Raw genomic sequence first — 26,212 nt, 5'->3', positions numbered from 1 at the left:
GTGAACTTTTTTTTTTAGAACTTTGTGCAAACACAAGTGTGATTCTGTTGTCAGGCTAAGGATGTAATAACTCAATTAACAGATTTCTAAGTAGCTTGAAATTCTGACATGGATACAAATCATGAAGGAAAGGAGAAAGCATCTACATAAATTAGTTATATAGAGATTCTTATAATGTACGTAGGTGTAGGAAGTGAAAAAAAAGGGATGTATACACAGCAGTACTCGTAACATTGAGCTAAAAACGCTTGCTATTTAAGACGTTTTCCTGAGTAATTCTGAGGTACAGTTAGTGGAGCACTCTGGCTTTAGGGACTACAGATAAGATTGAGTGGAAATTATAGATAGGCAAATACTTACTCATGAGAAAATGGTGGTATTTGAGTGCTGTCCCAAAATAAAACACACTGTCCTATATAAAGGCTTATGTTTGCTGTCATATAGGTTTTCACTAGGCTTGTTAAGGATACAGGAGCCAAAAAAGGAATCACTTTGGCTTGTGGATGGGAATTTTTTTTCATTGTTAGAAATCTTTTCCCTTCACTGAAAAGAGTTTGGTGCTGTTACAGACAGTGCTTTCATGACATTATACTTCTGTCCTGGTGCTTATGTGTGTTAGTTTCTGTTGGGTGAGTCTTTTCTAGAAATAGAATCACTTGATTGTAGAACTTGTGCATCTCTAACTTTAGTAGATAGAACCAAATATTTAAGTGGTTGTACCAGATTCCACTTCGACCATAGTGAGTTCAAATTGCTCTGCATTCTTAACAACACTTAATTTTGTCGGACTTGAGTTTTTGGTACTCAGGTGAGTTTCTAATAATACACTATTGTGGTGTTAATTTACGTTTCCCTGACTATTAATGAGTTTGAGAACCGTATGTTTATTGGCTATTTGGGTATCTCTTGTAAGAATCCTGTTTCAAGCATTAAGGATCCTGTTTCAAGCATTGGTGTATGTTGTAGTTAATTAGGTAGTCGCTCATTGAATTTTTAGGAGTTCTAGTTATGGACTTGACCATTTCAGTTATATGTGGAGAAAATACCTACTTCAGTTCTGTGGCTTATCTTTGTTTCCTATGTTTGAATAGTAGTCTTAATTTTAGGTTGCCGAATTTATCAAAAATTACCCCTAATGCTTATAGTTTCTGTATCTTGATTTAAGAAACCTTCTGAGGGTTAGTCAGGGTGGGAGATGGGTGAGAGTGGTTAAAAGGTACAAACTTGCAGTTATATAATATACAAGTTCTAGGGATATAATGTATAGCATGGTGACTATAGTTAATAATGTACTGTATATTTGAAAGCTGCTTAGAGAGTAGATCTTAAAAATTTTCATCACAAGGAAAAAATTTGTAACTGTGCGGTGTTGGATGTTAACTAATCTTTTTGTGGTAATCACTTTTCTGTATATTAAGTCATTATGTTGTACACCTTCAGTTCAGTTCAGTAGCTCAGTCATGGCTGACTCTTTATGATCCCATGGACTGCAGCACACCAGGCCTCCCTGTCCATCACCAACTCCTGGAGCCTACTCAAACTCATGTCCATTGAGTCTGTGATGAGCCATCCAACCATCTCATCCTCTGTCATCTCCTTCTCCCACCTTCAATCTTTCTCAGCATCAGGGTCTTTTCAGATGAATCAGTTCTTCGCATCAGGTGGCCAAAGTGTTGGAGTTTCAGCTTCAGCATCAGTCCTTCCAATGAATATTCAGGACTGATTTCCTTTAGGATGAACTGGTTGGATCTCCTTGCTGTCCAAGGGACTCTCAAGTCTTCTCCAGCACCACACTTCAAAAGCATCAATTCTTTGGTGCTCAGCTTTCTTCATAGTCCAACTCTCACATCTATACATGACTACTAGAAAAACTTCATGTCTAGCTTTGACTAGACAGACCTTTGTTGGCAAAGTAATATGTCTGCTTTTTAATAAGCTGTCTAGGTTGGTCATAACTTTTCTTCCAAGAAGCAAGTATCTTTTAATTTCATGGCTGCAGTCACCATCTGCAATGATTTTGGAGCCCCCCAAAATAAAGTCTGTCATTGTTTCCACTGATTCCCCATCTCTTTGCCATGAAGTGATGGGACCAGATACCATGATCTTTGTTTTCTGAATGTTGAGCTTTAAGCCAACTTTTTCACTCTCCTCTTTGACTTTCATCAAGAGGCTCTTTAGTTCCTCTTCACTTTCTGCCATAAGGGTGGTGTCATCTGCATATCTGAGGTTATTGATATTTCTCCCAATAATCTTGATTCCAGCTTGTGTTTCATCCAGCCCAGCATTTCTCATGATGTACTCTGCATATGAGTTAAATAAGCAGTGTGACAATATACAGCCTTGACGTACTCCTTTTCCTATTTGGAGCCAATCTCTCGTTCCATGTCCAGTTCTAACTGTTGGTTCTTGACCTGCATACAGATTTCTCAGGAGGCAGGTCAGGTGGTCTGGTATACCTTAGACTTAGACAATTGTACATTGGTTATATCTCAGTAAAACATGGAGTGGAGCAGAGGGGAGAAACTTCGTCCTACTCATAGATTATATTCTCCATTATTACCTTATGAAAGCTTAATACCAGCTTTCTTTAGCTCTTTAACCCACTTGAAGTAGGTTTTTTGATACAATGTGAGGTAAACTTGCCTTAATACATGTGAATAATCATTTTTCCTGGCATCATTCATTTAAAAGGCCATTCATCCATCTGATGTATGGATGTATCTATTTTGTGTCATTGGTTTATTTTGTATATCCTTACATAAGTTTCATACTTTCATAATATGACAGAGCATTCTAGTCACCTTGGTAACACCTACATAAAAACCATTAGGAATTTGAGAGGTACAGGATTAAATCTAATCTATGGGTGTGATTTCTTTGCATTTATTTAGGCCTTTAATGTGATTTTGTCATGTTTTTATTAGGTTAGGCATGTGCGCTCAGTAATGTCTGACTCTGTGATCCCATAGACTGTAGCCACCCCCAGGCTCCTCTGTCCATGAGATTTTCTGGGCAAGAATAATCAAATAGGTTGCCATTTCCTTCTCAAGGGGATTTTCCCAACCCAGGGATTGAACCCATGTCCCTGTGTCTTCTGCATTGGTAGGTGGATTCTTTACCCCTGGTGCCACCTGGGAAGCCCTTTTTATTAGATTGGACCATATGAAATGTTTTTATAGATTCAAAATATTTGAATGTTGACAATTATATGACTCAGCCTGGTAGAATTCTCTCTAGAGGTCTGATCTTATGTGTCTTTTATTCTTACTTAGCCTCAGGTAGCACTTGTTATAAATAAATAAATTTCATTTTTCTTTCTTACTGGTATGTAAATAATCTTTGATTTTGGATCGATTAGCTTTACTAGAGTTATTAATTTTAATTTACATGTAGGTTGTTTTGGTGTTTTTATGATTGTAATCATAATCTGTGAATTAGGTTTGTGTTAGTCACTCAGTTGTGTCCAACTCTTTGCGATCCCACGGACTATAGCCTGCCAGGCTCCTCTGTCCATAGAATTTCCCAGGCAAGAATATTGGAGTGGTTTGCCGTTCCCTTCTCCATGAATTACATTTATGTGTTCTTTTTCCTTTGATCTCTAACTTTGTCCTCATTCACCAGTTGCCGCTTGGTGGTTAGAAGGAGGTGGTGAAGTAAGTATCTTTTATTTTTCTTCCCACCCTGATCGCCAAGAAAAAACTTTGTTGAACATTTTACCAATACTTACAGTGTTTGACAGGTATTTTTTAGGTATGCTTTCCTGGATTTGGCTTGACAGTATTTTGTGTAGGACTTTTCCATTTGAGTTAGTGAGTGAAATCTGTATATTATCTTTCCTATCTAGCTATCCTTTACAAATTATGTTAATTTTATAAAAATAGTGTGCTGTAATATTTTTCTATTTTATGGTAGAATTTGTGTCCTTTTCTTGAATGTTTATTAGAACTTCTCAGTTAAGGTCTTTGGGGCTGAGTTTTCTTTGTACAAAGTTTTTTTTTTTCTTTTCCTGTAATGATTATATAGAACTATAAGGTGCAAAGGAAGAAGCAAATAGAGGACATGATTTTTAATCTGCCTTGGAGATATGATAAGGGAACTTGGAGTTAAAGTTCATTATTGTTTCTAATTTTTAATGTGAGTTCCAAAAGGCAAATATGCTTAAACTATCTAATTCTAGTTAACACATTCTATTTTTCACTTGTCATTTCTATTTGAGCTTTGAAGAAAATAGAAGTGTAGAGTTTAAATCCATTTTTTAAACTTGTTCACTTACTCTTGTATACTTAATACTACATGAAATTATACTAGATTAGAGTTTCCTAAGTAGAATTTGAATCCTATAGCAAAAAAATTTAACCTCACTCAAACTATGAATATACATAGCATATTTTGCGTCTTTTTTATAGGGTTTCATTTACTAAATTTTATCTATACTTGTTTATCATAACATCTCTAGTGATGATTTTATTATTGAATGTGCCATTTTTACAGATTTATAAACTTGATGTCCATATCAAGTTATATCAAGTTAAATCAGAGTTCACTGTCTTCCAATCGTATTGGCCTCCTTGTGTTGCTTAATCATACAGATGTACTCCTGTTTCAGAGCGTGTGCCCTTGACCGTTTCCTTTCACTGGTCTGCTCCATACTGGTATTCATTGACTGGCTTTGTCTTTCGTTTTATTTCTTTATTCAAACATCACTTTGAAAGACAACTTTCTTGATCATGCTATGTAAAATCATACACACCCGGCATGGGTTACTTAAATTCTCCTTTAGTCTAACTTAATTTGTTTATGATACTGATTATCACCTGACATTTATTATTCTCTCTTGCCCTACTTGTATTAGTTTCCTATTATTGCTGTAACAAATTACCACAGACTTCAGTGGCTTAAATCGGGGAAGGCAATGGCAACCCACTCCAGTACTCTTGCCTGGAAAATCCCATGGACGGAGGAGCCTGGTAGGCTGCAGTCCATGGGGTCGTGAAGAGTCGGACATGACTGAGTGAATTCACTTTCATGCATTGGAGAAGGAAATGGCAACCCACTCCAGTGTTCTTGCCTGGAGAATCCCAGGGATGGCGGAGCCTGGTGGGCTGCCATCTATGGGGTCACACAGAGTCAGACATGACTGAAGCGACTTAGCAGCAGCAGCAGTGGCTTAAATAATACAGCTTACTATTTTACAGTTCTGTAAGGCAGAAGACTTACAGAATTCACTGGGCTAAAAGTATCAGCAGAGTTGTGTTCCGTTTTGGACACTCTGAAAAAATATATATATATTTCCTTGCTTTTTAAGATTGTAGGGATCTCCCAGTTCCTTGGCCTATGGCCTACTTCCTCCATTTTTAAAGCCAACAAAGTTGTATCTTTGACTATTAGTTTTTAGTCACATCTTCTTCAGGCTCTTTCTTTGCTCTTCTACTTTCAAGATCCCCCCATGATTACCTTTGGTCTATCTAGATAATCCTATTTAAAGGTTATTAACTTCATAATGTCTGCAAAGTCCCTTTTGCCATGTAAGGTAATATATTCATAGGTTCCTGGGCTGATAACAGATATCTTTGGGGCCTGTTATTTTGCCAGTCATACCATTAGAATTTAATGCTTTGATTTTTGTTTTTGCTGCTGTGTGTCAGACCTTGTTCTAAGAACTAGTTTAAATAGATATTCAGAAAATACAGTATTTCATAGAATCTGAAATGAACTTTTCTGTATTTTAACATCTGTGAAATTAGGGTGTATCTTAAAATTGCTATTGGACTGACTAAAGTTGGGTTCTTTCAGATACTTGATTTTACTTCTGCTAGTTACCTTGGAGTGCCATCTAACTTGAAGTTAAATTTTCTGTATCTAGAAATAGGACTAAAGGAGGTACATAAAGGAGAAAATATAATATGTAATGGCTTTATGGGTAGTATGTAACAGCTTTATGGTATGACACTATAGCCATAACTGTAATACATGAAAGAAATATACAAAGAAATTTTTAAGTATTTTCTATAATCCTGATGACACCTGGTGAAAATGTCTTATGTGTAACATGGAATAAAGCAAAGAAGTACTTGTAGCATTCTCATTTAGGCATCCCTGCTGTCTTCGAGAACTAGGATTTTCTGATCGTGAAAGAAAAGAGAAACAGATAAATAATTGCTTTGTCAAAAGCCAACTTTCCCTTCAGTCCTGAATTTGAACAGAAAGTGTTTGCATGATCTCATGAGGTACTTTGTATATGTATTAATGTGTAGGTCTCAATTTTGTAGGTTTGTCCACTAAAAAGACCTGAAAATAGCAATCAGTCCAGTTGCAATAAGCTTTTTAGTCCCTAAATTGTGGTCTTGAAATAACCATTTCCACCTAAAAAAAGGCTTCCCAGATAGCTCAGCTGGTAAAAAAATCCACCTGCAATTCAGGAGACCCTGGTTCAATTCCTGGCTTGAGAAGTTCCCCTGTGAAGGGATAGGCTTATCCACTCCAGTATTCTTGGGCTTCCCTGTGGCTCAGACAGTAAAGAATCTGCCTGCAATGCGGGAGAACTGGGTTCAATCCCTGGGTTGGGAAGATCCATGGAGGAGGACATGGCAACCCACTCCAGTATTCTTAACTGAAGAATCCCTATGGACAGAGGAGCCTGGCAGGGCCCAGTCCATGAGGTCACAGAGAGTCAGACATGACTGAGAGACTTAAGCACAGACACACACACACACAGACACACACACAGACACACACACAGACACACACACACCTAAAAAACCAGGCTTCATTGGAGATAATAGGACAGGCTAGAGGCAGAAATGTACAAGAAGAACTAGGAACATCTTGTCTCGAAGAAAACAAGAAAGCCCACAAAGACTGCTAAACTCCTGTCAGAAAGATTTGAGAATCAACTGGAAGATTCCATTGGCTGAAGATGAGACAATTTGACCATCAATAAGGCAAATAATAACTAAAGTGGATTGAAACACCTCAAATATGTAAACTCATAGTAATATAGAAACTGATTGGTCAACTGCATAGAATGTTTGAGAGCTATTTTTTTTTTTTTAACTGCTAAAGAAAGTATTCCATTTGTATTTGTTATATGAGGTATACCACTGAGTTACCAAATAATTGATGTGGTCATGTTTCTCTTTATGGAATTATTTCAGCAAATAAGTGAAAAGGGAGTGAAAGAACTAGAATGTCAACATCCAATCCCCAGTGAATTAATCTGGAGAAGGCAATGGCACCCCACTCCAGTACTTTCGCCTGGAAAATCCCATGGACAGAGGAGCCTGGTAGGCTACAGACCATGGGATTGCAAAGAGTCGGAAACGACTGAGCAACTTCACTTTCACTTTTCACTTTCATGCATTGGAGAAGGAAATGGCAACCCACTCCAGTGTTCTTGCCTGGAGAATCCCAGGGCCGGGGTAGCCTGGTGGGCCGCCGTCTATGGGGTCGCACAGTCAGACACGACTGAAGCGACTTAGCAGCAGCAGCAGCAGCAGCAGTGAATTAATCTAGTCGTTGAGCATCTGTGGCTGCTATCATCATAGGAAAAGACAACTAAATAATTAGGTGGTTACTGATGAAAATAGACCTGTAGATGATTTTGCTCAAAAAATGAACCTATTTGAGTAAACATTGAGAAGAAGGTCGGCAGTTTTATTCTGTAAAGAGCCAGATAGTGAATAGTTTAACCTTTGGCCAACAGATGGTCTCTGTCACAACTCAACTCTGCTGCTGTAGCGTGAAACCAGCCATAGAGAATACATAAATGAATAGGCATAGCTGTGTTCCAGTACACATTTTTAAAAACATGCCTCAAAGCAACGGTTTTTGACCTTTTCACCAGACCAACTACTGATTTACTGGAAACACAAATGACAGAAAAAACTGAAATGAACTTAGGGAATTAAGATATCAAAATCAAAACCAGGGGAAACTGTAGGACAAATGGTGGGGGTTCGTCAACAAGTTATAAGGGAAAAGATTGGGAATTTAGTTTTTGAAACACAGAACTATATCATATACTTAGGGAGGAAGACAGGTGAGAAGATTGAAGAAAATTAAGGTAAAGGTGACTCATGGGAGGGAGAGAAGAGGTTTTGACTTGGAGGGAGGATGTGAAGTGCTGAGGGGGTTGATAGTCCTGTCTCTTGTCTTGTTGATTACAAGGATATGTGCCTTTTAATTGGCTAAACTATACATCTGTCCATAAATTTTCTGCATTTGTTTGCATTCTATGTTAGAAGTTTTAAAAGAAAGGTGAAATATTTGAAAAAGTCACCAAGCAAATAGTAACCCAAAAAACCAAAGGTACCCTTGTGATACAAAATGCGTTACTAGAGATAGAAAGACATTTCATAAGAACATTTAAGTATTCTTAGTCTGTATATCTTCAGAAATATAAAGTAAAAGTTGATAGATTAAAAGGAGAATTATATAAATCTATAGTTACAGCAAGAAACTTTGAAGAAGTATATGCAAATAGCTATAAATATGTCTGTGAAAAATATGGCTTAGTATTTGAAAGACTTTTCTTTGTAATGAGGTCATCTGTTTACTCAGAAATGTGCATGTTTATTGGAAATATGTTTAAATCTTTTAATTTGGAGTATCATTTTACCGTATCTTTAAATTTACAAGATAGGTGTCTTCTCACCAGATGATCTAAGTCTTGATTTCTTTTCCCCTAATATTAAAGTTACATTTTAACTTCAAATATTAATCACTGGACTTTTCCTACTGCTGGAAACAATAATTCAGTGATTAGAATAGCTATTACCCCATTTTTAATAGTGTTCAGTGAGTTTTGAAACTGACTTTTAATTACTATTTGCATATGGTTTATATTTTGCTAATTTGCATATGGTTTAGATTTTGCTAACCTTTTTTTTTTTTTCCTTTCTTCTTTTTTAAACAGGGGTTCTGAAGGAAAATTAAATGACTGTCAGATAAGATTCATAAATGAAATCTTCAAGATCGAGAAACCTGGAGCCCATCCTCTTTCATTGGCAGATGGAAAGTTTTTAAGTATGGATCTTTCTTACGGGCTGAGACTGCGTGTATTGTTCAGGATTGCCATTTTGACTGGCCAGGGAATGACTTTTGAGGAAGTACAATACTAAAAACCATACAAATTTATTTTCAAGACAACCATTTTGATATAAGATCAGTTTGGTTTAATGGATTTTTCTCAAATGATAAAATTTGTTTTCAAAGAGTATTTTCTCATCTTGGCATTTTATTTCCATTTTCTTGATGTTTCCTTTATTATAGTCTGTCCAGATAAAAAACCCACTTTGGTAATGTGGCCATTTAAGATTAATATTTAATAAATGAGCCTTATTTTTATACTAGTAGAGCCTGAGAAGAATAATCCTGGTTGAGCCCTGAATTTCTGGGAGGTAATGAATGGTTTATGTAATCGTTAGAATGCAGCCTCATCTCGTATGTAACGTAATTTCATGCAGCTAGTTAGTAACAAAGGTAGGACTAAATTCTAAGTCTTTTCCTTCATAGTTCAATTGCTGTCTTTCCAAATAGGTTACAGTGTCTCATACTCTGTTAATTCTGATGTGTGTGTGTGTGGAGAAGAATTCATTGAGCTTTTGCCATATGTCGATGCCAGTGTCTCATATATTCTGACAAAAGAAATTCAAGATTAAAGAGTCCTGCCTATCCTCTTCTTAACCACAGTTGTGCAGAATTAGAGCAAGACAAGTCCTTTAACAGATTAATAACTAGACTTCCGTGTACTGGTTTAAGCCATACTCATTTTTGAGACTGCAATGCTAATACATCTAGACTTGAATTAAGAACTTTAAGGCATTCTGTGTATGATTGTATGGTTATATTCTAGGGATAAAGGTAACTTGTTGAGTAAACTTGTTTAATGTGACTTGCTCTCAGTAAAACACAAAAGAAAAATTGACTAGGTTTTTCTTGTGTTTTCTGTCAGTATATCTGCATATATATGTTCTTTGCCTAATGCTAATCATGTTATAGCTACAACTTTGAACTTCTGTGTAAGGAAACCATTTCAGAGCCACAGCCAGACTGCCATTGATAACTCTCTAAACCAGAAATCTAAACATACCTTTGGCAGCATGTCATTCTAGACATCTTTCTATATCTATATAATTCATCTTTGTGTGTTTATACAGTTCTGTATAAAAACTTTATTCTGCAGTTTCATTTTTTTAATATATTTGGCTATCTCTGTATTATAGTTCTTATAAATTTAACTTGATGTTAGTGAGCATTACTATAAGACTTTTGTGTATATATGTTTATTTTATAACTTCAAATGAACATTTTGGCAAAAAAGTATTTTGGATTTAGATGGGAGAGACTGGCAGGGGAGGGGTGGGCAGTAAGTGGAACCTGTTAAGTTGCCAGAATTCTGAACCAATTGATAAGTAAGATTAAAAAAAGTCAACTGTTAGTACTGTATTTACTAATAAAGAGTATGTTGGGGGCATAGCAAAACCAAAATGGATTTGCTGACTTCTAACAGGTATACCCCCTCCTAGTTTAGTCCACCTGGGGAAAGGTTTGGATCTGCAGAACAGATGATACCTAACACTTCCATTTTGGAACAACTTTGTTCAGTTATTTCACTGGAAATTTTAATATATCTTATGATGCCCCATGAGTTAACTGCATTACCCCTATGCATCTTGATGCACATTTGGGGAATATTAAAGTCTTGCACTGAATTATTCCATATGGTTCTCTTTGTTAAAAAAAAAAAAAAAGGCTGTGTGCTATTTCTCATGGGTTTTTCTTTATAAGATTCATAGACATAAAAATGATTTTAAGACTGGGCTTGCTATAATTTTGTTCTTAATAGGGAAAAATGACCCTGAATGTGATTCTTGTGGTGGAGACCCAAATAAGAAATGCCGTTCTTGCTCCTGTCATGTATGTGGTGGAAAACAAGAACCCAACATGCAAGTTCTATGTGATGAATGTAACATGGCCTATCATATTTACTGCCTGAATCCTCCTTTGGATAAGGTCCCTGAAGAGGAATACTGGTATGATTATCAGGGAATTTTTGTTGTTACTAAGTAAGAATTGAATGTGCAATATGTATTTGAAACCCCAAAAGTAGATTTCTAAAGATACAAATATGTAAGAGGTGGACTTATTGAGAGAGATACACGTCTTCTCTTAGCAGAGATGCGGTCCATCTTAGAAGACGAGTGGCCTGCATAATGTATACTGAAGTGCTTAAAATTGTATAACTAATGGTTATTTGGCATTGGTACCTTTATTCAGTTACTACAACAGCTTCTGAACTGATCTCTCTGTTTTTTAATCCCTCCAGTCCTTTCTCCAATATGAGTCTGTGTTCTTTCAAAAATGCAAATTTGGTCATTACTCCTTTGCTTCAGACGCTTTACGTTACTGTAGAGAGCCTTGCACAGTGTTTTTTAGTTGATTTTTCCCACTGTATCTCTTACCACTTTCCTCTTTTATTTTCCCAAGTGCTCCCTAGATGGCTTCATGCAATGATGAGACTTTAAATACCAAGCAATTGGTTCAGAATTTATATTTTCAGACCCAGCCAAACCTGAACTTTATGTTCCTGTATTCTACTGCTTGCTTGACTAGTATTACAGAATAAGTGGCTCCAAGTGGAGATCTTGATTTCCACAAACATGTCCACTGAAATCCTACTCCTCACTCAATCATAATAATAATAATAAAAATAAATCTTTGTCTCATCCACCTATTGAGGAAAAAGCTGAATTTGATTTCAGTTCTCGCTTCTCCTTCGTCACATACTCTATATCCAATAACATTAGCAAATCTGACAGTTCTACTCTCATTACCCAGCTCAGCCCCCATCTGTACCCTGAACTCTATGCGTGTGCATGTATGCTCAGTTGTGTCTGACTCTACGACCTCAGGGACTGTAGCCTGCCAGGTTCCTTTGTCCATGGAATTTTCCAGGCAAGAGTACTGGAGTGGGTTGCCGTTTCCTTCTCTGGGATCTTTGCAACCCAGGAATTGAACCTGAGTCTCTGGCATCTCCTGCGTTGACAAGTGGATTCTTTACCAGCGGAGTCACCAGGAACTCTATAGTAAATGCACAGCTAGTCGTCTTGCTTTCACCAGTTATCCTTCCTGCCATAGCAGCAGAATGATCTAAATCCTGAATCAGAATACTCACCTGTTTAAAACCCCTAATGTCTTCCTGTTGAATTTAGGATAAGATCTAAACCCTTGCCGTCTGTGAACCGACCTCTGCCTACTTTTAATGTTCTTCAGAACATACCATTCCTTATTATGCCTCAGGACCTTTACACTTAATGTCTCTTTGCTTGGACTCTTGATAGGTTTGGCTCTTCTAATCTCATCTGGAATAGCACTAACCATGATGTATTTCCTTTATCAGTCAGTTCAGTTCAGTTGCTCAGTCGTGTCCAATTCTTTGCAACCCCATGGACTGTAGCACACCAGGCCTCCCTGTCCATCACCAACTCCTGGAGTTTACTCAAACTCATGTCCAATGACTTGGTGATGCCATCCAACCATCTCATCCTCTGTCATCCCCTTCTCCTCCTGCCCTCAATCTTTCCCAGCAATGAGGGTCTTTTCCACTGAGTCAGTTCTTCACATGAGGTGGCCAAAGTATTGGAGTTTCAGCTTCAGCATCAGTCCTTCCAGTGAATATTCAGGACTGATTTCCTTTAGAATGGACTGGTTGGATCTCCTTACAGTCCAAGGGACTGTCAAGAGTCTTTTCCAGTATCATAGTTCAAAAGCATCAATTCTTTGGTGCTCAGCTTGCTTTATAGTCCAACTCTCACATCCATATGGAGAAGGAAATAGCAACCCACTCCAGTATTCTTGCCTAGAGAATTCCATGGACAGAAGAGCCTGGTGGGCTGCTGATCATGGGGTTGCACAGCGTTGGACACTACTGAAGCAATTTAGCATGCATCACATCCATACATGACTAGTGGAAAAAGCAAAGCTTTGACTAGACAGACCTTTGCTGGCAAAGTAATAATGTCTTTGCTTTTTAATAAGCTGTCTAGTTGGTCATAACTTTCCTTACAAGGAGCAAGCGTCTTTTAATTTCATGGCTGCAGTCACCATCTGCAGTGATTTTGGAGCCCAAGAAATAAAGTCTGTCATTGTTTCCACTGTTTCCCCATCTATTTCCCATGAAGTGATGGGACAAGATGCCATGATCTTAGTTTTCTGAGTGTTGAGCTTTAAGCCAACTATTTCACTCTCCTCTTTTACTTTCATCAAGAGGCTCTTTAGTTCTTCTTCACTTTCTGCCATAAGGGTGGTGTCATCTGCATATCTGAGGTTATTGATATTTCTCCTGGCAATCTTGATTCCAGCTTGTGCTTCATCCAGCCCAGCGTTTCTCATGATGTACTCTGCATAGAAGTTAAATAAGCTGGGTGACAATACACAACCTTGATGTACTCCTTTCCCGATTTGGAACCAGTCTGTTATTCCATGTCCAGTTCTAACTGTTGCTTCCTGACCTGCATACAGATTTCTCAAGAGGCAAGTCAGGTGGTCAGGTATTCCCATCTCTTTCAGAATTTTCCATGGTTTGTTGTGGTCCACACAGTCAAAGGCTTTGGCATAGTCAATAAAGCAGAAGTAGATGTTTTTCTGGAACTCTTGCTTTTTCGATGATCCAGCGGATGTTGGCAATTTGATCTCTGGTTCCTCTGCCTTTTCTAAATCCAGCTTGAACATCTGGAAGTTCACAGTTCACATGCTATTGAAGCCTGGCTTGGACAATTTTGAGCAATACTTTACTATCATCTGAGATGAGCACGATTGTGCAGTAGTTTGAGGATTCTTTGGCATTACCTTTCTTTGGGATTGGCATGAAAACTGACCTTCTCCAGTCCTGTGGCCACTGCTGAGGTTTCCAAATTTGCTGGCATATTGAGAGCAGCACTTTCACAGCACGATCTTTTCGGATTTGAAATAGCTCCACTGGAATTCCATCACCTCCACTAGCTTTGTTCGTAGTGATGCTTCCTAAAGCCCACTTGACTTTGCATTCCAGGATATCTGGCTCTAGGTGAGTGATCACACCATCGTGATTATCTGGGTCGTGAAGATCTTTTTTGTACAGTTCTTCCGTGTATTCTTGCCACCTCTTCTTAATATCTTCTGCTTCTGTTAGGTCCATACCATTTCTGTCCTTTATCGAGCCCATCTTTGCATGAAGTGTTCCCTTGGTATCTCTAGGTTTTTTTGAAGAGATCTCTAGACTTTACCATTCTGTTGTTTTCCTCTATTTCTTTGCATTGATCACTGAGGAAGGCTTCCTTATCTTTCCTTACTATTCTTTGGAATTCTGCATTCAAATGGGTATATCTTTCCTTTACTCCTTTCCTTTTTGCTTCTCTTCTTTTAAAGCTAATTGTAAGGCCTCCTCAGACAACCATTTTGCCTTTTTGCATTTATTTTTATTGGGGATCGTCTGCTCCATGTCTCCTGTACAATGTCACAAAGCTCTATCCCTAGTTCTTCAGGCATTCTATCAGATCTAGTCCCTTGAGTCTGTTTGTCACTTCCAGTGTATAATAATAAGGGAGTTGATTTAGGTCATACCTGGAATGTCTAGTGGTTTTCTTTCTTCAATTTAAGTCTGAATTTGGCAATAAGGAGTTCATGGTCTGTGCCACAGTCAGTTCCCAGTCTTGTTTTTGCTGACTGTATAGAGCTTCTCCATCACTGGCTGCAAAGAATATAACCAGTCTGATTTCGGTGTTGACCATCTGGTGATGTCCATGTGTAGTGTTCTCTTGTGTTGTTGGATGAGGGTGTTTGCTATGACCAGTGCATTCTCTTGGCAAAACTCTATTAGCCTTTGCTCTGCTTTGTTCTGTACTCCAAGGCCAAATTTTCCTTAACTCCAGGTATTTCCTTTATATTTCCTTTATAGCACTTAACATTTTCTGAAATTGATTCCTTGTGTGTGCTAGTTTTCCTTAACTATTTGCAAATATTTTTAATCACAAACATTTATCCCTATCCAGTGCCAAAATAGTACCGGGACTCAAACCTGATAAAGAGATGGATCCCAGGGATGACTATAATTAGAGGACTCTTAGATTACTCTGTAAAGTATTTCTACATTCATATTGAGGTCCTTAACCTTACATCTTTTCTACTTCTCCAAATCACATTGTCTGGATATTTAGTCTCTGAACTCATTTTCTCATTAGAGATGATACCTACTTTCACCATAAAATCTTTGATAAAATTATAGTTAGAAGGTTGGCATATCAGGTAAAACAGTCTTTCTTAACACAAATTAATTTTTGGAAGTGTTCCTGATTTCCAGATTAGTAGGGATTTTACTTGATAATATTCATTGCCTTATCATACATAATTTTGCCTTGGATTTATTTCTGTGTCTCACTGCCCAGCTAATTTTCTCAAGATCTGAATTGTCTACATATCTTGTCTATAGTTAAACGTAACATCTCATAATTAGGTATTCAAAATTAAATAATGGGTATAGATATCATCATCTTTGTGAAAATATAGAACAAGAAATCTAAGATTAATGGGTGGAATGGCAAGTTGATCTTTGGATATACCCAAAGTTTCTATTTCTTTGTGACTCAAAAATAGCCCCATTTCATTCTATGTACATATGCTTTGCTTTTCAAAAATGATAACAAGGCAGCTTATAATGATGTATACATTACAATGGGCTTCCCTGGTGGCTCAGTGGTAAAGAATCTGCCTGCCAATGCAGGGGACACAGGTTTGATTCCTGGGTCAAGAAGATCCCCTGGAGAAGGAAATTGCAACCCACCCTGGTATTCTTGCCTGGGAAATCCCATGGGCAGAGGAACCTGTCAGGCTACAGTCATGGGGTTTCAAAGTTGGACATGACTTAGTGACTAAACAACAACAAACAACCCAAGTTACAGTAGAGTGACAGCCACAAATAGGATAAAGGATAAACAACTGTAGAGAATTAAAATTGAGCTAGAGACAAACATCCTTTAATCCAGTATACTTGTTATAATTGGCTATAGATTTTTTACTTTGAAAATTCTAATAACCAGTTCAGGTGGGGAGATACATCAGTTGCCATGGTTCATTGTTCAGTCTAGAATCATCTATTCTTACCATTTTTGTTTTAATGGTAAAAAGTTCAAATGAATGATGTCTACTCTGAGAATTAATGATAAGATCAGAGTTATGGTGCCATTTGGATTGGACAGCCTTGTTGGCTTGTGTACTGAATTTGATAGTAAAATATTAAGTTCTCTAAAAGAATGGCAAGCTTAATCGTGTAAATATTGTGGAAAGTTTAATACTGAAATGCCAACTGAAACTCTAATATGCACTAAGTATTACACATCTTAAAAGTTATTCTAAACTAGAAAGGCCATTATTTGTTATTGACATTAATATGATATTATAAAAATTCTTTTTTTTTTTGAAGGTATTGTCCTTCCTGTAAAACTGATTCTAGTGAAGTTGTAAAGGCTGGTGAAAGGCTCAAGATGAGTAAAAAGAAAGCCAAGATGCCATCAGCTAGTACTGAAAGCCGAAGAGATTGGGGCAGGGTAAAGAAGGAATTCTTTTTCTTTCTAGCTATAATGTTTATAACTGTAATGCAAGTTATAATGTTTCGATTCCAGTAATAGTAATGGTATAAGTGATAATCTGAAATGTTAACAAATAACAATATTGACTAATCATATACATTGTTGGGATGTGCCTGATGGCTCAGTGGTTAAGCCTCTGCTCTTCCACTGCAAAGGGTGTGAATTCGATTCCTGGTTGGGGAACTAAGATCCTGCATGCTGAGCAGTGTGGCCCCCAAAAAAGGAAAAAAAAAATTGTTAAATATTAATCATATAAATTGTAGGGTTTTATTTTATTTGCGTTTTATGGGGATTAAGGGCTTTCTTTAAGATTTAAAATAACTGATTTCTCAAACAACTTGTTTGGTACCTTGTAGGGAATGGCCTGTGTTGGTCGCACTAGAGAATGTACTATTGTTCCTTCCAATCATTATGGACCTATTCCTGGAGTTCCTGTTGGATCAACTTGGAGATTTAGAGTTCAGGTATGTTTCAGATTGGCTTAGTCAAAAGAGTAAAATTGGGTATACCTCACATTGTAGCAGTATTAGTGTTAGTTGATTCTAAGTGAACTAACGTAGGTAGTATCATATGGCATTCACTTTTTAAAATGAACAGTTTCCTGTAGGATGATTAGGCACTTCTTCATAGCTTAGCAGACAGAGGAACATAACATCATGGACTTGGGCATCATCTAAGCCTTTGTATCACTTTGTTTTATTTTTCTGTTATTGTTATACTCGTTAAAGTTGTTATTCAATATTCTGAAGAATTTTCCTTGCCAAAAAACGCAATATTTGAAATAGATCGTCTGTCATGCAGTAAGTTCTCATTTAATGTTATTGATCTGAAGGAAGCTCACTTAGACAGTATTTTCTTTGGCAATAATTCTTCTCAGTGAATGTTAAGATACTGGTCCGAGGAAATGTCAGACAATCCAAGGATTTGATTACTTCCCTTTTTCTCTTGAAGAAGACTCTTGTAGTTTTCTGATTTCTTCTTTAGAAAGATAATTTTTTCATTGTGAAAAATTTAATGTGGGAAAAAAAAATCTCTTAGTTTCCCGTTAGACGGGATTCTAAACTTTCAAGAGCTGAATAGCGCTGGTGCTTAGAACATTGATGAAATTTTATGATTAAAATAATGTAATACATATACATAGCTTGAAATATTGAATATTAGTGTATGATTTATGTTTTAAAAACCTACTCTTTTCACTCATTTTCTGTTTCTAAAAGACAGTCACTTTAAAGTTCTGAATTTACCTCCTTATATCTAAATAACATATGGCTTTTGTCTGTATTTTGGTTTTGTTAACCTCTTTCTGTGGAAGACAGGCATTTAGTTTAACAAGTACTGTGTTTTTTTTACAAATGGAAAGTTTTTGGCAATCCTTTGTCCAGCAGGTCTGTTGGTGCCATTTTTCTGATAGCATTTTAAAATTAAGATATGTACATTTTTTTGGACATAATGCTATCAAGCACTTAAGACTACAATATAGTATAAATAGTGGCTTTTATATGTACTGGGAACCCAGAAAATTCGTGTGGCTTGCTCTGTTGTGATATTCACTTTACTGCAGTGGTCTGGAACCAAACCTGGAATATCTCTGAGGTATGCCTGTACAATAATATTTATTTTTTATACTATGCATTATTGATAATATTTATATATAAAATAAAAGTTATAAAATACACTTCATTTTAGTCGCTCAGTTGAGTCCGACTCTTTGCAACCACATGGACTGCAGCATGCCAGGCTTCCCTGTCCATCACCAACTCCCACTTAATTGTCTTGTTCTTTGTTTTTTTTTTTTTTTCTTTTTGTGTACCTGTCATTCGTTCCCAAATTATAAAAACTTCATTAATACAGTCTAAGATGACTTTGAAACCATTGACTTGAGCAACTAGAAGGATAGATTTGCAGTTTAGGAAATAGGGAAGATTCAGCACAGATTTATTTTTGGGGTTGTTCATGAAGCTGAGAATCAGATGGTCCTTGCTTCTAAAGTACTTGGTGTTTCCAAGGCCTAAATCCAGGTTCTGTTGTTATCATCTTCTCATTGACTTCTAATATATCTCTTTACCCAGCCCACTTTACAGGCTTGGATTTCAGTTTGCCTTACTCTGAGAACAGTTGTGTAATAAACAAATGAATAGAATACTTCTCTTGGGGAGTTTGAAGTACATGAAGAAGTGACACTTAGTTTAAGTGAGCCAGAATTAAAGGTATATGGGGAAATGTAGTAAGCCCATTGTACTAAACTAAAAATGAGTGCTATGTTTGAGTATTACTAAGTAGTTGGGCTTAGATGTATAAACTCCGTAAAGAAGAAACTGGATATAAGGATGAGAAAGGAAGTACAAGCCCAATTGAGAGAAGGTAACATATAATACTTAACTTGGGCTTGATATACTATTATGACCATTTAATACATGTTAAGCAGTTGAAAATTAAAAGCAGATTTGTTCTCTAAAGGGTTATTTTGTTCTTAATGGGTAGAAGGAATTTGAAGGAACAAAGCTGGAGGCAGTGAAAAAGGGTATGTTTTAAGTATTCATAACTCAAATTAGAATTATATCAGTGAATGTGGAAAATGATGGATTTGAGAAGATTAGGAAATCAAATCAGCAATATTTACAACCAGATGGGTTTGAAGAATACAAAAAAATGAAGCTGAAATAACTGTTGCCTGTCTGACTTGACTGGGTTTCTGCCTGCATTGCAGGAAACCTGGGTTCAATCCCTGGGTCCGGAAGATCCCGTGGAGAAGGGAATGGCAACCCACTCCAATATTCTTGCCTGGAGAATTCCATGGACGGAGGAGTCTGGTGGGCTACAGTCCATGGGTTGCATGGTTAGACATGACTGAGCGACTAACAATTTCACATTGACTTGAGTAGGGAACAGTACCATAATGAAAGATGAGAAATGAGGAGTTCTGGAACACTGATAGTAAATTATTTTTCACCTGAATTGAGCTGGAATTACCAATAGCACAGGATGATGATGATTTAATAGTTATTTTGAAACTCAAAATTCTAGGCCTGAGCAGTTTTACAAGTCATTACTTCAGTACCTGAGGAATATATAGTTGGAGAGAAGTCAAGTCTGAGCAAAACATGGAATTCTGGGTGACATTCAGTTCTTAGTTGGAAGCTTTTAGGATACAGTAACATATGTGAAACCATTTTGTAAATATAACTTAATGAACTGTTTGAAGGTATTTTGAGTCTCACTTGATGTTATTATAGGTGAGTGAAGCAGGTGTCCATCGACCCCATGTTGGTGGAATTCATGGTCGCAGTAATGATGGCGCTTACTCTCTTGTCCTGGCTGGTGGATTTGCCGATGAAGTAGTAAGTCATGATGCAGCCTTGTTCTTTAGAACCTGTCTTGATTATTCAGTAAAATACAGAAGCTTTGTCCAGGATAAATCCCATCTGTTTTAGCTAGCATCACTTTTGTGTTGAAGTGGTCAGTTCTATACAAGTAACATAGTAAATCAGTCAGCGTCTTTAATCATTGCATGTGCTGATTACTGCAATGAAAATAGTCACATTTTCTTTAGAGCTCATTTTGGGGATAATTATAGATTGACAGTTATTAGAAATAATACAGAAATGTCTGTGCCCTTTACTCAATTTCAGCCAACAGTAACATCTTGCAAAACTGTAGCCCAATATCACAACCAGGATACTGACACTGCTATACATTCAGGACACTGAACATTTTCCTTACTTCAAGGGTCCCTCACATTGCCCTTTTTTAGCCACCATACTATTTCTGCTTCCCCAATACCCATTAACTCTAGACAACCACTAATTTGTTGTCCATTTCTATAATTTTTGTCACTTAAAAATTTTTTATAAATGGAATTTGATAGTGTATAATCTTTGGGATTGGCTTTATTCAGTCAGCATAATCCTCATTGTGGCATGTGTCAATAGTTCATTCCTTTCTATTGCTCAGTAGTGTTCCATTGATATAGGTGTATCACAGTGTAACCATTCACTCATTGCAGCAAATAATGCTGCAGTAAACATTTGTGTACAGGGGGTTTTGTGTGTATAAATATGAGTGTTTGTTTCTTTGGGATAAATGCCCAGAAGTGTAATTGCTGGGTTGTATGGTAGTTGCATGATTGCTGCTACTGCTGCTGCTAAGTCGCTTCAGTCGTGTCCGACTCTGTGCGACCCCATAGATGGCAGCCCACCAGGCTCCCCTGTCCCTGGGATTCTCCAGGCAAGAACACTGGAGTGGGTTGACATTTTCTTCTCCAGCGCATGAAAGTGAAAAGTGAAAATGAAGTCACTCAGTCATGTCCGACTCTTAGCAACCTCATGGACTGCAGCCTACCAGGCTCCTCCGTCCATGGGATTTTCCAGGCGAGAGTACTGGAGTAGGGTGCCATTGCCTTCTCAGTTGCATCATTAGTTCTTTAAGAAACTGCTCGCCCCTCAAAAAAATGGGGAGGGAAAAAAAAAACTGCCAAACTGCCATTGTGAAGTCAATCCAGATACCATCTGGAAGACCGTATCTGATCAATTTAAGAAGTATTCTGGACTTTTTAATATGTACTTTTTATTAGACTTTCTTCAAATGATGTGTACACTGAAGATGAATTCCTTAATGCCTTATTCCTTAAAATATAAACCTCAGTGTTGAATCAACAGTGTTTAACCCAAACCTCAGTTTGGATCTGCAAAGGGTCACAAAAGTTTTAAGACATTTAAAAACACTTAAAATCATGAAATTTTACTTCTGATTCTTAGTCCAAAGGAAAAATTAGATGAAAAACCTTTATTACAAGCAAGAATGAAGTAAAAAAAAAAAATCATTATATTCAGTCTGAATTAATTAAAATAATCTTGCATTGAAGAACCACTATTAAGATAGCGTTAGTAGAAGTCATTTACATACTGATGGTTTTCTTAGTTTAAGTACTGAATAGAAACTTAACAATAACGATATAAATTTGTAGTTAAATTCTTTTCTAACTTTCTTCTTAATTATATGCAGTTGTCTTACCCAAATATAACTTGGGTAAACCCATAGATTTTGAAATGTGAGGAACTTTACAATGCTATGAGGATTATAAATTTGAAAGTTATCAGCAAACTTGGATATGGTATAGATTGCAGTTGAGAAATCAGTTTTGGAATATTTATTAAAATGATGCCCTGCAAAGAACCTACAAACATAGTATTAATTTATTTATTTTAATAACATTGAATTAAATTAATATTCCCAACCTATAAGACCTTATTTTGTAACATTCTATAAATTATTTGTATATCACAAGAATAGCTATGCTTGGAGGTGTTGAAAGCTATAATATTAAAATGAAATCTTTAGATAAAGTGATACAGCTTGAAGGTATATTACACACAAGACTATATTTGAATTTTCCCTTATTTTGGTAGATACCTTGAGAGAACATGTCAGCTTATAGCATCCTAACCAAAGTTCTGGCTATGAAATAAGAATTGGTGAAATCATACCTGGATTTAGATGTTTAATGCCAAAAATGCTCTTCTGCAGGACCGAGGTGATGAATTCACTTACACTGGGAGTGGTGGTAAAAATCTTGCTGGTAATAAAAGAATTGGTGCACCGTCAGCTGATCAAACATTAACAAACATGAACAGGTACTCTTTATTGTTGGAGTTTATGAAAACTGTTTAGAATTTGGGCTTTGTATTAACAGTTGGACTATAGGACATAATCTATAACTTACACTATAGAGAAGAATCCTAAAGTGTAAGTTAATATAGCTAAAATAAAAATCTTATTACCTGATTAGTATATAAATACTTATAAACTTTCTAACTAATTTTTAGTATTATTCTTTTTTAAATGACATAATTCCCAGTTTTAATACATGTGCTTTGCATTTGGAAACATGTTGAAAACTTTGAAGAAAAGAAACCTATATAATTTAAGTGATAAGGACAAGATGGCTTGCCTACTACCACGTAGGTCAAATTTTGTTCTACTAAACACAAATTTATCTTTTAAAGTGACAGACTTCTTATTAGAAGAGACTAATGTGAAATAGGGTTCTGTTTGGGAGCCACATTTATGTGCATGAAACATCAGATAACTTAATCAGAACTACACAAGGTGCTTTTAGAATTTATGTCTTTTAAGTGTCTAAAAAAAAGTCGTTATGAAAGAGCCACCTTGTTCTAACTTTATCATATAGAAGTATTTATGATATTCCAGCTTCCATGGGAATACAAAGTTTTAACTTCAAATGTTTTATTTTGTAAATGCATGCTAGCACCAGAAATAGATTGTGACCCAAACCATCAGATAGCAATGACCACATTGTAACTTCTCATAGTGATAATTTTGCAATGATAAAGTTGAAATTTTTTGTATTTTATTATTAATATTTTGTGGAATAAAAGTGAGTTTTGCTTTCCTGAGTCTAAATCACTCAGTTTTAAGTAGTGTGCCCTTAATTTCTGATTATTGTGTAAAGAATATACTTTGTGGTTTCGAGACTTTTGTTGTATACCAAGTTATATAGAATCTGTTTTTATGTCTTCCTTCTATATTATTTCTGACAGTAGGATTATTATATTGAACCAGCAGAGGAGACAGGTCAGATTTGCTGGTGAAAACATTGTTGAGGCAGAAGTCTAGTCCCTATGCAGTCTTTTTCTAATGAGGAAGCAATTCTTTAGGAGGAATGATCTTAAAAAGAATAAGAAATATTTTGATGTGTATTGTCAATGTATCTTGAATTTGCAAAAGGGCTGTCAAATCTGAAAATTATATATTTTTTTAAATAAGATTATTTGACTTGAGTGAAACTTCCTTTGTAACTACCTGCACTTGTACATGAGAGTTTCTTTTCAAGCTTGGAAGAATCTAATAAGTACACCCTGTTTATCGTATGTTACAATCTCAGAAAATAATTGACAGTAAAAATGTCTATATTAATAAGGAAGGTAGTGAAAATGAAATAGTAACTCAGAAAAATTCAGGATTAACTTATCACAGAGATGCTAACATTCCTTCAGTTAATTTATACACTGAGCTGTGCGTACGCCTTGTGATTGTAAAGACCTCTTCAGCAAAGATACCTATGTGTCTTACTATAAACATGAAAACTGAAGTAAAAGACCCTTAGCTTTGACTCATAGTATATTCTTTCCTGGAGTGTATGTGTTCTAATTCCTTTTTGCTTCTCTACTGAGAGGTAGTTTGATACCTGCTCCTTGCTTTTAAGAAGTTTGTTCCTATTTCTTCTCAGCTCTTACACTTGATGAAACTGAAAAGGACAGCAGGTTACCTGACCATCCTTTATCGGGACAATTAGAGGCAACTGATTGAGCTGTGGACAGAGTAATGGAAAAGCCTTTTGTTTTGCCTAGTTTCATCCTCTTGGACTCTTTACACAGACTTGAGCAGACTGCACACTTACATGAAACTGGAAGTGAGTTAATAATGCCAATTAGTGGTGACAGTCATTATGACGGAAGGTACCTGTGGTACCAAAGCATTCTACTCATTAACAGGAAGATAGTACATATCTCTGTCTCAGTTCTTTTAGGGGATAAAGTATGTGGATCTCAGTAGATATTCCATAAATAATACCAATGCTGGCATTGATGGCTACAGTTTTTTCTACCTGACAGGGTTTTAATGCATTTCCCATTTGAGATTTTAACCAAAAAAAGATAACTTGATGAGCTTTAATGAAACCTAAAAAAAAATTTTACAACAGAACACTTAAGTTCATTTACTTTAACTATGATAGAGATTATAATAGATTAGTCATTTAGTCTTAATTTTTTTTTTTGGAGCCTGCATAAAAAGAACTGTACCCTGGAAAAAAGTACTTTGTTCATATCTGATTTTACCAGATTTCAGGGGAGGGTGTCTGTATATTTATTTTTTAACCTTAAATGTTCTCAGTGGATTCTTTCCACTTAAGTTAGGATACAGGTGTCTTACAGAAGGAATTCTCAACCTCACGGATCTCATGCCTGATGATCTGAAGGTGGAGTTGATGTGATAATAATAGAAATAAAGTGTGCAATAAATGGAATATGCTTGAATCATCCTGAAACTATCCTCCCCCACCCCCATTCCATGGGAAAATTGTGTCCCATGAAACAGGTCTCTAGTGCCAGATAGGTTGGCTACCACAATCTTAGAGGAAAAATACTAACTTTAAATAGTTCTAATTTGTTTTTTGGAGGGTAGGACTATGTTTCCCCAGGAAAGTCTTCTAACATCTAATAACCTTACTGATTAATTACTACGTGATGAGTACACATACTAAGGAAGGTTCAGCTAAATCAAGTGCTGCTTCCAGCTCAGTGTTCCTCCTTGTTCATGTGTCATCAGTAAAATGTAGTGATCTTGAGCAGCCAAAAATCTTTATTGTCATGATTTAGCACAGGTATTTGAATGCTTCAGTTTTATTTAAACTTATCTTTTTACTGGAAATCTTTAAAGGATATCTTCATGTTAAACTTGTTCTTTATTATCTTGTAAACTTTAAGGAATCTCTGTCTGGAATATGGAAAGTAGACCAAGAAAGGTCATTTGTACCTTGCAGACAAATTTATTTTTCTGGATTTCTTTTTACATTATTCCAACAATTTAACCTTATTCCCTTATCAAAAATAATGATTACAGCAGTCAACTTGCTTTAGTTTTCCAACTTTCTCCCTTCCCTCAACAACGTTATTTAAAGAAAATTCCATGTATTTCTAGTTGTTTTCTATTATACGTGGCACAGATGTTATTACTTTCAGAAGAACCCTACAGGCTATCTGAGAACCAATCCCCTGGCTTGGGGGTGACATCAGAAAACTGATTTGTCTTCTCTGCTGGTGGGGGAAAGCATAATCCTATTATCTGGAATAATATGGAAAGAATCATAGAATCTTAACCATCAGGTAAGGCATAATTCACCTTTTAAGTTAGCTAATGATGTGATTATATACTTCAAGAAAGATTACTTGGTATAAAGACTTTGTTTTATTTTTTAGGGCATTGGCCCTAAACTGTGATGCTCCATTGGATGATAAAATTGGAGCAGAGTCTCGGAATTGGAGAGCTGGTAAGCCAGTCAGAGTGATACGCAGTTTTAAAGGGAGGAAGATCAGCAAATATGCTCCTGAAGAAGGCAACAGATATGATGGCATTTATAAGGTGCTCTATCTGGCATGACATCTTGTTAGTCATTCTTCCTGGGCTTTCAAGACAGGGTTGCCACAGGGAACTGCTCTACTGTGGGTGGGCTAAAGGAAACAATAGACCTTCTTAGTTGGTCTTTCTACTTTTTCTAGAAATAAAACATGCACAAAACGAGCTCTTAATTTTGATACTTGTCTTTTAAGACTTACTTGAAGTCCCTAAAGGCAGAGTTATATTTGGGGTTAAGCTTTTTTATAAGTGATATTCTCTTATGATAAAACTGTTCTAATAACTTGGCCATTGTAAATATTGGATTCTTATATCTTCCAGAATGATTTTAACTGTAATAGATTTTTCAAAGTAGAGCACATTATAATTTTAAAATAGGATGCATTCTTTGTTTTAAAAATGAAGGCATCTACTGCCACCATTTTAATCTACTATGT

The 26,212-nt window shown here is 36.3% G+C and overlaps 1 protein-coding gene across 1 annotated transcript in view; it reads left to right on the top strand.

The window, feature by feature from the left end:
• UHRF2 (ubiquitin like with PHD and ring finger domains 2) overlaps positions 1 to 26,212 on the top strand; it is a 71,104-nt gene that overhangs the window by 36,199 nt on the left and 8,693 nt on the right. Inside the window, exons 5-11 of the mRNA XM_068974034.1 lie at positions 8,915 to 9,024; positions 10,847 to 11,033; positions 16,457 to 16,580; positions 16,979 to 17,086; positions 19,856 to 19,960; positions 22,146 to 22,252; positions 25,619 to 25,781. Of these exons, the coding sequence (XP_068830135.1) occupies positions 8,915 to 9,024; positions 10,847 to 11,033; positions 16,457 to 16,580; positions 16,979 to 17,086; positions 19,856 to 19,960; positions 22,146 to 22,252; positions 25,619 to 25,781 (904 nt within the window). The remainder of the gene's footprint in view (positions 1 to 8,914; positions 9,025 to 10,846; positions 11,034 to 16,456; positions 16,581 to 16,978; positions 17,087 to 19,855; positions 19,961 to 22,145; positions 22,253 to 25,618; positions 25,782 to 26,212) is intronic.

Source organism: Capricornis sumatraensis, chromosome 6 (assembly GCF_032405125.1).
Source record: "Capricornis sumatraensis isolate serow.1 chromosome 6, serow.2, whole genome shotgun sequence".
Classification (NCBI taxonomy): Eukaryota; Metazoa; Chordata; class Mammalia; order Artiodactyla; family Bovidae; genus Capricornis; species Capricornis sumatraensis.
The sequence above is the reverse complement of the archived record's forward strand: the minus strand, read 5'-3'. Positions and strand labels throughout refer to the sequence as shown.